Here is a 12,951-nt window from a genome sequence, read left to right on the forward strand (position 1 = left end):
TGCCCCGGCATTTCTAGCGAAGTGTTTCCGGGGACGGCGGGAGCACAGGAGGAACAAGGGCCGCCGTGGAGCCACCGTGTGGGCGAGCTGCGCCTGCCCTGCCAGTTACCTCTCTCGCTTCTCTGCCTGTGTCAGCCGCACCCTTCGAATTGGAGGGTAGCCAACCAGTCGTGGAGTAACGGAGGCCAAGTGCACTGTGCTCTGGATTCTGAAGGCCCCGGGGAGAGCTGGGCCTGGGCCTGGGCCTGGGCCTGCTGTGGGCCGGCGACTCGTTCTCCCACGTGCATTGACCCCACCTGTCTTCCTGCAGATGATGCCAGCCCCTGCCCAGGTGTTAAGGAGTGGTTCGTGTACCCCGGGAACCCACTGCGGCACCCCGACCTCGTCAGGCCTCTGCAGATGACAGTCCCAGGTACACACGGCCCTGATGTGAATGGACCTGGAGTGTGTGATGTGCGTCCAGGATTGGGCCAGGGCTGTGTGGATCTGTTACGTAGCCCTGGGCCCAGGAGGGGGAGAGGACGCAGCAGTCTCTCCTGGTCCGTCTCTGTGGGGCTCCACCTTCGCCCATGGTAACACAGGTGGGGGAGGCACGGAGCTATGGTCAGATCCCCCTTCTGCCTTGTCCCTGGCCTGGCCCCCACTAGCCATTCCACGAACCCCACTGAAATAACAAGATTGGGTTTTTTTTTTTTTCTTTTTTTTTTTTTTTGGAGAGGTTTTCGCTATAGGGCGCGTGCGCTCGCCAGACAGACAGAGAGAGACATAGAGACAGAAAGCGAGAAATCACCCCCCAGGGGGGATGGTCACGCCGCAATCCCTTCTCCTCCATTCTCCTCTCGGGATCCTGGGCACGCACACACACGCGCCCGGCGTGAGTTTTAAGCCACCGGGTCCAGGACGTGAACCGCGGTCGACTACGTGGGAGTCCAGCAACATAGCCATTACGCTAACTGCTGGTTCCCAAGATTGGGTTTTTAATGTTCTACCTAATCAACTCCTGTCTCTTTTTTTAAATGAAATATTTATTTATTATTTAATTCTGCTTGTTATTATTTTTTAATTTGACCAGAGAGGGACAGAAAGGGAAAATGAAAAAGCATGCCGGCAAATCTGGGACTCAACTGCAGTCGGCCATGTGCGAATCCAGCCCTTTAACCATCATGCCACCTGCTGGCCCCCGGCTCCTGTCTTTCTACTACCCAAAGTATGCTCTGCTGAGTCCTGGATCCAGAGCGGGTGTGCAAGAGAATTGTTTCAGCCGGACCGCCAGTTCCCATTTATTACTCACAGGGAGGGAGGAAGGACAGGTTCATCCCAGAGGTCACTGACGGGGTCCAGAGAGCAGCCTCTCTTCTGAGTTCTCTGGATCCGATATGTCAGCTGAGAGGTCGTGCTCCCACCAGCCAGCTAGAGGGGAGTCTCTGGCATGGGTTCCCATTTATTTTGAGTGGCCCGCATCATTGTTTCAAAGAACAAATGTTTTTCTAAAACTTTAATACTCCATTTTCATATGTCTTACATCCTCTGGTATCACTGTTACTTCTCATCTCGAGCCTGTAACTTACCAGGTATGGATCTGAGCACTGCGTAGGTGTTTGTAAGTGGAATCATATTGGAAGAGGAGTTGAGGAAAGTTAGAGGGAATATCTCTATTCTATTAAGCAGCAATAGACTCAAATCTGAAAAAGTAGTTATCACAAAAACAAAACATAGCAGTACTTATTTTTATAGCCAGAAGTATTTTTAATGGATAGCTAATTTTTCAAAAACCTTTTGTCAAACTTGTAATTCTTTTTTTGTTTGTTTGTTTGTTTTAAGAGGTTTTTGCTATAGGACACATGCGCTTGCCAGAAAGACAGAGAGATAGAAAGCGAGAAATCATCTCCCCCCAGGGAGGATAGCCACGCCATGATCCCTTCTCCTCCATTCTCCTCTCGGGATCTTGGGCGTGCACGCATACGCACCTGGTGTGTTTTAAGCCACCGGGTCCAGTACTCCAACCACGGTCGACTACATGGGAGTCCAGCGACATAGCCATCACGCTGACTGCTAGTCTCCATAATTCTTACCTTATGATGTCTTTCCAAAAATAAGATGGTAAAGGATTTCTCACTGTTTGATGGGAGGGGCGTTAATACTCGTCCTGGTATTGGGTTGGAGTCGTGTGCTTTGTGTCTAGCTCGGACTAAGCTGCGGGCGTAGCCACATCACACTGCAGATACAACTGCTTCCTACACCAGATCTCCACATAGCAAATACACGTGTGCTCCTGGCTGGAAGCACACACGTGAACACCTGTTGTAGTTGTTAGGCAGGTGACTTGACTTTCTCCGTTTATACTGGCTGTCAGAGAAACCATGCCTGGTTTTCTTTGCAGAAATGCATCATAACTATTCAGACAACCCAGTACTTAATATTAATGATGATAAAATAAAAGACAGGATTTAAACATTTAAATACCTTCTACTATCCGTGGGGAAGGTCGCCCAGTGGTTTATTTTATTCTGAGAACTCATTTATGTGCCTCCGTTTCCGTTCATGTAGGTAGGGCGTAGATACATAAGGGAACGTCCTTATTTGAGACACCTGAGGGAGCTCATTGGCCACGTCTCACTGGCAGTTTGTCCCTGCAGTAAACTCTTCAGGTGTCGCCCACAGTGAGAGTAGTCTATTGGCACGTGAGGAGGCTTGCAGAATACCGTGGAGCACTGCTTCACAGATGGAACGAGGTGGGTCATTCACCTCTTGAAGAAAAGGAGCTACAGTGACTGGGGCCGCTCCTGTCAGCGACGGAAATGAGGTTTTCATGTCGGGCTCCTCTTAACCTATGAGGGGTATTCAGAAAATTTGTAGTATTATGAAAATACCATGCAGGGATTGCAAAATATATTGCACTGAAATAAAGTTATGCTTAAGTTCTGTTTTTCTGGAACTTTGTGAAGTCCCATTATACGCGGTTGAAGGTTTTCATCTTAACAGTCAATGACTGCAGATTCAGAAAGTCGCACCAGGTCATAGAGGTTTCTGGGAGTGGGAGAAGGCGGCTGCGACAGTGTGTGTGTCTGTGTGCGTGCGTGCACTTGGCAGGAAGCACCGCCACTGTGGCCAGCAGTCTAAGCTGCCTGCCTGCACCGTTGTAGATCACGATAGGTTGAAATTCCCATAATGTTTTTTTCTCTTGTTTATAAAAGTAGGGTGGAACTTTGTGAGATAAACATGTTATGAACTTACATTAGGCACAAGACAAGGGTTGGGTTTCGCATACAGTAGCTTTACAGCCACATTCACTTTTGAATGCGTCAGGTCAAAGTAAGGTGACTGTGTCGCTTTGTGAGCACGGGATCGATGGCTTACTGTCCACCCGAGTACAGAGCTGGGTTCGTGGGGACAGGATGTGTTTTGTCCCACTCCTCTCTGGATGTACTTTTTCACATGTTATACATGGCTGCTGACATGCACCCAGCCAGAGGACAGACAGACTGCATGTGAGCAGTCAGGGCTAGCTTTGTCGTCCTGGGCCAAGGATGCATGGGCAGCAGGATGCTGATGCCCATCCCTCCAGACTCACCCGAGGAGCTGGCCCTTCGCATGTCCACGGGAGATGGACAGTCAATGCAGGTTCATTTTGGGCCCCACCTCTTAGGTGTGGACACAAACTAGACAGTTCCATGTCTTTTTTTTTTTTTTTTTTTTTACTATAGGAATATTCAGGGAAAATAACCTTAAGAGAACTGAAAAACTTTAGTTTGAGGGAACCAGCAGTTAGTGTAATGGCTATGTTGCTGGACTCCTACGTAGTCAACCGTGGTTCACGTCCCGGACCCGGTGGCTTAGCTGGGCGCGTGTGCGTGCGTGCCCAAGATCCTGAGAGGAGAATGGAGGAGAAGGGATTGCGGCATGACCATCCCCCCTGGGGGGTGATTTCTCGCTTTCTGTCTCTATGTCTGTCTGGCGAGCACATGTGCCCTATAGCAAAAACCTCTCAAAAAAAAAAAAAAACAACTTTCATTTGAAACACTTTTTCTATATAGAAGGGACATAACAGTGCATCTAGAATGTCTTTACCACTCACTGGTGTGTAGCGGTAGAAAGGCAAGTGAGAAGTTCACCCACAGCCTCCCCTAGGCTTGGTACCTCACAGGACAGCCCAGAGGTCAGCCGCGGGCATCTCCCTCGCCGTACTCGGCCCTCTGTGGCGAGGGCCCTCCTGAAAAGCCCCTGTGCCATCCTGCCCATTATTCACACAGGGACTTCTGCTGAATTAGAAAACTGGGTTCACGTGATCCTGGTGGGGAGCTGGGGCTCCGGCTTGCAGGGTTCAGTCTCTGCATTACTGCTAGAAATATCTCAGCTGTTCCTGGGCTCTGGGTGGACGCAGTGCCCCTTGGTTTTGATGAGCAGAGTCTCCTCATGACCTGAGGGTAGGTGGTGTCCATGTTCTCCTCCACACTAGACAGTTGGAGCACCTCCGAACCAATGTGCTTCCCAGTTCTGATCAAAATGTGTTTCTTTTAAACTAAAATTACTAACTGAGGGTTTCCCTTATCTGAGCATTGTAGGTTATCATACTAGAGCAAACTGTTTAGAGGGAGTTTACAGCTAGAAGAGGACTAATCTAAATGACCCTTTACAAAGACTCACCCCTCCCCTAGCTAAGGCGGTGACTAGAGGGCCAGCCCCATAACCTAGTTAAGGGAGTCGGGTCCTACGTGTCCAGCAGGTTCAAATCCCAGGCCTGGTGGCTTGAAACACGTGCGTGCGCTTGCGCCCAAGATCCCAGCAGGACAGAGGCGTGGAGAAGGGAATGTGGTGTGACCACACCCCATCAGGGTCCTCGCTCCTCCCCCTCTCTGCCCACCCCCCTCTCTGTCCACCCCATCAGGGTCCTCGCCCACCCCCCTCTCTGTCCACCCATCAGGGTCCTCGCTCCTCCCCCTCTCTGCCCACCCCCCTCTCTGTCCACCCCATCAGGGTCCTCGCTCCTCCCCCTCTCTGTCCACCCATCAGGGTCCTCGCTCCTCCCCCCTCTCTGTCTCTGTCTCCATCTCTGTCTCTGGCAGGTGCACATGGCCAGCATGTTCTCTCAGGGAGAAAACGGTGACTGAACATGCTAGCGGAGAAGCACCTCTGTGTAGAGAGGGGGCGCTGGTGCTGTGCGTGTAGGACTAGAAGCAGCCTGTAACCGAGCCTTGTGGAGTGTCCCCAGAGGACTCGAGTGTCCTGGGACTACTCAGAGCGCTGCAGAGGCTGCCCAGAGCCTGCCCGCCAGAGAGGCAGACTCTTGTTCTGGAGGGCGTACGGACTCTCATCCTAGTCCCTGTACAGCACTCAGCAAACCAGCCTTGGCCAAACTGTCGATTGAATTTAGGATTAGAGTCCTCTGGCGTTGTGAGGGCATAGTTTTTCACTCTGGTGGTGAAATTTCTGTAATCTGTTGAATCTTTAGGCCACCTCAAAAACTAATTGTTTTATTATTTGGTAAATTGATGTGCTTTTGTCTGTAAATAATTTCTTAGCCTTTTTGTTGAAGTATCTTGAAAGGTATTTAAGCTTTGTCTGCATCAGAATCACTTCTCGGGCATATTAAAACAGACTTCTGCACCCCATCCCTAGAATTCCCAATGGAGTCCCTCTGGGTAGGGCCCAAGAGTTTATGCTTTTAAGCTTCCAGGTGATACTAAGGTTGTTTGTCCAATGAGAGCTATGAAGGAGAGGAAGGTCCATACCTTGTTGACCAGCTCTTTCGTTCGCCTGCATGTCGTATGTCCGAGGGCCAAAGGTGAGAACCAGAGCCTCAGTGGCTCATGTGCACTGACACCAAGGTCAGGTTCTCTGTAGTTCCTAAGGAGCACTGCATCCCCGGACACCGATGGGAATAGTGCAGTTTTCTATGCAGTAAGCCACTGCAGTCTGCAGGGCCTGCCCCTGAGCCCTCTTCCCCAGCACACCTCTTGTCGATGGTCTCGAGCTGTCCAGGCTCTGCTTGCCACTTCCCACCCACACCTTCTGTCACCTTCCCACTGCAGCAAGATGCTCTCCTGAGGGCAGTGGCATGCCTGTGGCTGTGTCCTTCAGGGCCTTCTCACTGCTCTGAGGGTAAAAACCTTTGTAGATGTTTCCTTTCTCAGACTTCCCCTTCCCCCTTCACCTTAGCAAATCCTCATTCTTTCCTCAAATCTCCGCTGAGTCCTCTTGCATGGCACCCCTCCCCGCAATCGCTGTGCTATGGCACCCAGGGCCTTCTGAGTATGGTTGTTTGGCTGGTTCCTGTGTGCCCCCAGGTGGGGACCTTCCTCCCCAGTGGTACCTGGTATGTGGGTCACCCCGTGGTGCGGGTAGCTGGCCAGGATGAGGGAAGCAGGAGGGCATAATGCCCCCACCAAACTCCCTACAGGCTCACAAAGAGGCCACCCCAGCAGTGTCCAGCCCATCTCCAGCAAAGCCTCTGCTCCCCTTGGCCCGGTTGTCCTGCTCTGCCCTCCAGCATGCCTCTGCTCACCCTTTGCGCTGAGGAGTCACGGTCTGCCTCATCTCTGTAAGGCCTCCTGAGTAGCACTGCCCCCCGACGGGCCACTCAGGTGCCAGCAGAGCAACTGGAGTTGTCGCAGCTCATGTGTCCAGGGTGACGTGTCAGTGCTCAGCCATCACAGTGATGTAGCCAGGCAGGGCAGGAGACTCTCAACTGTCTGCTGGGTCTGCCTCTCTCCTCGGCCTTTCTTTAGATGGGTACTTGGAAATCCTTTGCTGGGGGAACTGAGCTCAAGGCAGGGGTTGACCCTGGAGGGCAGGAGTGAGCAGGTCACCAAATGCTTATTCAGAAAGCATGTCATTGAGCACTCCTGTGACACTCGATTCTAGACATATTTCATAGTTTGCATTTTTCTTGTATTACACTGTTATGCTTAAGTATGTTTAAAATAACTGTGGCCCTGCAAGATCATCACTTACCTTAGACCAGAGACTGGCAGAGTTCCTGTGAAGGACCAGAGGGTGGAATTCCAGGTCTCATGGTCCATACTCAGCTCTGTCCCTAGTGTGGATGGAGCCCGGGCCTTAAGAAGACAAATGAGTGTGGCCATGTTCCAGTAAAGCTGTTTATGGGCACATACTGGTGCTCCAGAGCATTCTTCCGTGCTGGGATATGGAACGTGCCTCCTGATTTTCTGTCCGTTTACAGACGTGAAGACTGTGCTCAGTACGTGGGCAGTACGGGAGGAGCGGTGAGCCAGGTGGTTACTCCCCTGGAAATGTTTCCAGGAGGTAACCACTGACATCGTGATTATCCTGGCTAATATTTCTATCACTAGAAGCTAGTGCCATAGAGTTGGGTTTTGTTTTCGTCAGTTATCTTTAGCATTTTATTTCACTCAAGAGAAAAATTATTTTTTCTCTCCAAGGTAGCTGCTGAGAAAGCTTGTCTGGTAGAGGGGACACTTTGGCCACTTCCCTTCCGATGGAGTGTGCTGAGGGCTGCAGGGGGGAGGGAGGCGGTCTCCTCTGTTGGGCCATTTCCTTCCGACACCATTTAGCTAGTGGGTTGTGTTTCTTTAGTTTAGACCTTGGCAGCCTCGTGTTGGGGCCTCTCCTTACATGCCTACGAGCCCATGAGGAAAGCATAGCCTCTGGCAGTCGTGGAGACAGGCTGCCAGCCCCAGGCAAGTGTCCAGGCCAAGAGCCAGCACCCTCCTGCCGCTAGCAGAGCAGACCTGGAGCTGCTGTGCCCCGCAGCTGTGCGTGCTTCACTCAGACTCGCCAGCAGTAAACGGGGAAGGGATTCCCTTTTCTGATTTTAGTCATTTAAATGTATGTGAAAAGTATAGACATCGCCCCTAAATGGTAGTTTCAGGAATTTCCGTTTTAATAGTTTTTCCGCAGCTGATCTTTTGCACATGGAAGTCTGAAAATCACCCATCTAGTGCCCGGCCCGACTGCTGCCCCAGCAAGGATGCTCCTCTCCGGTGTGAGACGCACACTGAGGGGACTCGGGCTTCACTGCAGAGTGCGGCACAGGCAGGAGAGGAAGCCCCAGTGTCCTTGGAACTCGGTTAGGAAGGAGGAGGCTTCTGTGAAATACAGATGCATGATATATGCTGGCAGTTGAGGTTTTACTTATTTTTTAAACCAGGAAGCTCTGTTCATATTTACCTTTCTAGTTCTTTTAAAGCTTTAAAGTCTCAAGTTCACAAGGAAGGGAAGAACTTTATTTTGTGGTATCTCTAAAAGCAGCAGCAACTTAGAACTGCAAAGAATCGTGGTGAATGGGCTTTCTCTCCAACTAGGGGGAACACCTAGTTTGAAAGTCCTGTGGCTGAGCCAGGAGCCAGGAGTGGAGGCGCGCCGACTGGACACGCTCCTGGCCTGCTTCAACCTCTCTTCCTCGCGGGAAGAGCTGCAGGCCGTCGAGAGCCCACTCCGAGCCCTGTGCTGCCTGCTCATCTACCTCTTTGTGCAGGTAACAACCAGCTGCTCACTCGAGCCTCCGCCATCTGCCTGTGACCCCGGGCCTTGCTGTCCGTGGGATGTGGAGCCTGGGAACTGCCATGGCTGTTCCCCGAGTCGTCTTTTTCCACCTGTTCCATGGGACACTGTTTGTCCCTAATCCCCGCATGCCCTGTCCCCTTAGATCACAGTGCAGGCACAGTAATTGGGGCTTTGGGGATCTCGCAGCTGGGGGTCTGTTCTAGTTTGGTGTCCCTGCCACCCTGTGTCATCTGGGTAACGGGGGCAGAGTCAGGGTTGGGCCTGGCTGGGCCCGGTCTCTCCCTTGGAGCTTGGCGTCTGGACAGATGACTTACCGACCACGCCTTCTTGTCCCCTCACCCACACGTGCCTTTGCCTTCGGAGAACAGCCCCGAGCCAGCCTGCTGCAGAGCCCCTCGTCCTGTCGTCACATGGGCTGAAAGCAGACGTGTGGTGCATGCCCACCTGTCACCAAGTTGTCACGTGCTGTCCTCCAGCCAGATGGCCACGGAGTGGTGGCCAGGCTCTGGGTCTCAGTGTCAGTCACCACTGGCACAGTTCCATCTTACACTCATTCTATATGTGAAAGCGTAAAGGCCAGTCAAGAAGTTGGCCTTTGAATAGTTTTCTACACTCTTGATCCTGTTTGGCCCCTTCATGAGACAAGGGCTGTGTTAGAATGCCTCCCTTGCCCAGCTCCGTTATTTTAAGATGGCTTTTGTCTCACCATTGAGGAGGTGTTGTTCCCTGTCCCTCTGAGATGTCACTGCGGGTTCTCCTGACCCCTCTGCACCATCTCCTTGGTCTGACCGCTCTCCCTGCACGTGGCATCTTCTTCGGTGCAATTTGTACGTTCTCATTTGCCTGGGATAGAAAGCTATGCAATCCAGATTTTTTTAAACTGAATTTACTTTACAAATTAGCGATTGTTTTTTAAAAAACTCACTCTTACAGAGAATTCCACCCCAGGGAACCTCGAGGGCCTTTCTCTGCTCGGTGCCCTCGGCACTCCCTGTACAATGATGAGTTTTGTATTTTGCATTTTGTAAGAACATGCAATTGTTACTGATGGGTTTGTTTCCCTGTTTTTCCCCAGCCCTTTCCTTGCCACGAAGGCACCCCTCCCTGGAGAGCAGTCCTGCACTCTAATGGTGTCGGGAGCTTGCAGCTCCTTCTCTGGGCAGCAGACGGTGGCTGCAGGAGGAAAGCCCAGCGGTGCAAGGCTGAGGGTGGCAGGCCCAGCCTGCCGCTGCCGCCGCCCAGCTGTCTGTCCTCTCTGCCTTTGGTTCTTCTCACTCCATAAATACTTGAGACCCAGCTGTTCCCGCCCACATCTCGCTCTCTCCCTGCTCTCGCTTGCGTGCTCTCCTCAGACCTTTGCTTCCACGTGGTTGGAGGGAACTTGTGTCGAGGACCAACTCTCAGTAGACCACAGTGAGGGAGCTGCTCTACCACGTGTGAAACCCCGACCCAGATGCAGGTCATCCAGGGATGGTGTAGCACCAGGTGCCCATGCACGTGTGTTCCATGATGGGCGAGGGAGCAGCCCCCTTTCTGGCCACATGCTGGCTCCCAGAACGAAGGGCTCTCCACACCGGACCCTGGTCCCGTTGCGCAGTGGGGCACTCCGCAGGACTGGAGGGAACTTGTGTTGTGGGATCATGATTTACTGTGAGTTGGGATCCAAGGCACAACTTCCTCAGAGTTGTTGAAGGTGGCTGTTCACCGCAGCCCTGATGACCCCACTTAGCCTCACAAGGTGCTGTCTGCCCCGAATTCTCGGAGTCGTCTGCTTCAAGCAGTCTGAAATGAAAAGTGAGTGCCTGTGACGCTCGAAGGTGCTGCCCTCCTTGGTGCTTTGTGATGACTCTCAGATGTTCTGTAACTTTCTATCTTTTTTTTTTCTTTTTTCTTTTATCTTTTTTTTTCTCTTTTCTTTTTTTGGAGAGGTTTTTGCTATAGGGCCCGTGCACTCTCCAGACAGAGACAGAGAGATAGAAAGCGAGAAATCACCCCCAGGGGGATGGCCACGCTGTAATCCCTTCTCCTCCATTCTCCTCTCGGGATCTTGGGCACGCACGCACATGCGCCCGGCGTGAGTTTAAGCCATCGGGTCTGGGACTTGAACCACGGTTGACCATGTGGGAGTCCAGCAACATAGCCATTGCCATTACGCTAACTGCTGGCCCCCAGAACTTTCTATCTTGATAAAGAGTACTTTACTATATGTGCGGGTTCCTCAAACTCCCAACCCCAGCCTTCCTGTCGGTGGCAAGTGCAGCCAAGAACTTCGTGCAGAGAGCTCTTTCCAGCCAGGGGTATGACGGTGAGCTCAGCGGGGTGCTTTCCCTCCCCATGAGTCCTCTGCCGTCCAGGGCCCGACGCACCTTGGGACATGCATGAACATGCACTGTGTCCACCTCCTGTACTGGCTGAGGCAGTCTACAGGGCATGCTGCACTGCCCTGGCCTAATGCTGGACCCTGTCTTTCAGGTGGACACCCTCTGCCTGGAGGATCTGCACGCGTTCCTCGCGCAGGCCTTGTGTCTCCAAGGAAGGTCCACTGTGCAGCTTGTGAACCTACAGGTACAGACGCGGCCGGTCGCTGTCAGCTGAGGACGGCCATGCAGTGGCCAAAGGGTCGGCGTTCTTTCCAGCTTTGTCCCCTCATAGTTGGGGTCTCACAGGAGGAATCAGGAAGGCATACTCGGACACGAGCTTGTCGTGGTGTGGGGCTCTTGCACAGCCCATGTGAGCGGCTGAGACAGGTGCTGACAAGTGCCCCCTCGACTGCAGGGGAGAGAGACGTGCGATCTCAGTATGGCCTGGTAGTCGAATAATTCAAGAGAATACTCTCTTCGTTTCTTTATAGACCCTAACCTCAGGACAGTGTGCCGCCTTTCTGGAGCCATCAGTCTAGCCCACACACATCTTGGATGGCCTGTGATCCTGGGCCCTTCCCAGACACCTGGAGGGCAGGGCCACTCCCACTACCTGCACCCTCCCCTGCCAGGGCTCATCAAAGACAGTTTGCAGGAAGCAGAGGGCAGTGCCTCCTCAGGGAGGTCCACCCTTCTTAGTCACATGGTGCCATTCAAGAGTGTTTTCCCTTCAACTCGCAGAGTGGCCCCAGTCACAGCTCAACTCTGACTCTTCTCTTCAGCTATGCTTTTTAGGTGTTACTGGTATTTATTTCCTGTTGGAAGATCCCAGGGTCAGAGGGGTTGTTGATGTAATTTTAAGACTTTGCTTTAAAAACACCTATTTTATTTTATTTTTTTCAGAGGTTTTCGCTATAGGGCGCATGCACTCGCCAGACAGACAGAGAGAGACATAGAGACAGAAAGCGAGAAATCACCCCCCAGGGGGGATGGTCACGCCGCAGTCCCTTCTCCACTCTCCTCTCGGGATCTTGGGCACGCACACACACGCGCCCGGAGTGAGTTCCAAGCCACCGGGTCCAGGACGCGAACCGCGGTCAACCACATGGGAATCCAGCGACATAGCCATTACGCTAACTGCTGGTTCCCTAGAAACATCATTTGATAACAATAGTTTTATTTATAGCTTTCATTTAATGGAATTAATTTTTACTTGTCTGTCTAATGAAGAAATAAATTTCACTTATAAATGCCCTTTTACTCTAACTTCAAAACTCTTACATACTAGGTCTGACTCATAAACAGATTATCTTAGCAGTCTAATTAAATGAACAATGTCAGGGTTTTTTCTTTTGTGTTAGAAACTTATATCCATTCTCAAAACAACTGGGGTTTTTGTTTCTGATTATCTAACTTGCTGGAGGGTGCATGTGCTCATGGGGGAGGGTAGGGGAGTGGGAAAGCGCCCTATGAATGGCCGCACTGCCTCCCGTCTCCGTTCCTCCTTTCAGAATTCCGTGCACACACGCTATTCCGTGGGCCCAGCTATTTCTCAAGCTGCTTGGTGGCGGCTCGACTGCACATTGGGCCCTGCAGGATCCAGCTGCCTTCACCACCACACCACCAGTGGGCCAAAACAGAGTTTGGTTTTGGGTTTGGTTTTTAGGGACCAGCCGTTGGTGTAATGGCTATGTCGCTGGACTCCCACGTAGTCGACCGTGGTTCGAGTCCCGGTCCCAGTGGCTTAAACTCAAGCCGGGCGCGTGTGTGTGTGTGCCAAAGATCCCGAGGGGAGAATGGAGGAGAATGGATTGCGGCATGGCCATCCCCCCCGGGGGGGGGTGATTTCTCGCTTTATGTCTCTCTGTCTCTCTCTGTCTTTCTGGCGAGCGCATGCGCCCTATAGCAAAAACCTCTCCAAAAAAAATTTTTTTTTAAATTGATTTTCGGGGCTAGCAGGTGGCATAGTTAAGGCTCTGGACTCCCACATGACTGACTACAGTTTGAGATCTGGACCTTAAAAATTATGCCAGGTACATGTGCATGCATGTCCGGAGTCCCAGCAGGAGAATGGAGAAGGGATTGTGGCATTGCCATCCTCCCAGAG

At 51.9% G+C, this 12,951-nt stretch overlaps 1 protein-coding gene across 2 annotated transcripts in view; it reads left to right on the plus strand.

Annotated features, from left to right (window-relative positions):
* The window catches only part of FAM120B (family with sequence similarity 120 member B), a 70,295-nt gene that overhangs the window by 33,703 nt on the left and 23,641 nt on the right, over positions 1-12,951 (plus strand). For both annotated transcript variants that reach the window (XM_027770411.1, XM_027770410.1), the window contains exons 5-7: positions 311-412; positions 8,283-8,455; positions 10,957-11,049. In XM_027770411.1, the coding sequence (XP_027626212.1) occupies positions 311-412; positions 8,283-8,455; positions 10,957-11,049 (368 nt within the window). The remainder of the gene's footprint in view (positions 1-310; positions 413-8,282; positions 8,456-10,956; positions 11,050-12,951) is intronic.

The sequence above is a fragment of the Tupaia chinensis genome, unplaced genomic scaffold (genome assembly GCF_000334495.1).
Source record: "Tupaia chinensis unplaced genomic scaffold, TupChi_1.0 Scaffold000132_1, whole genome shotgun sequence".
Lineage (NCBI taxonomy): Eukaryota > Metazoa > Chordata > Mammalia > Scandentia > Tupaiidae > Tupaia > Tupaia belangeri.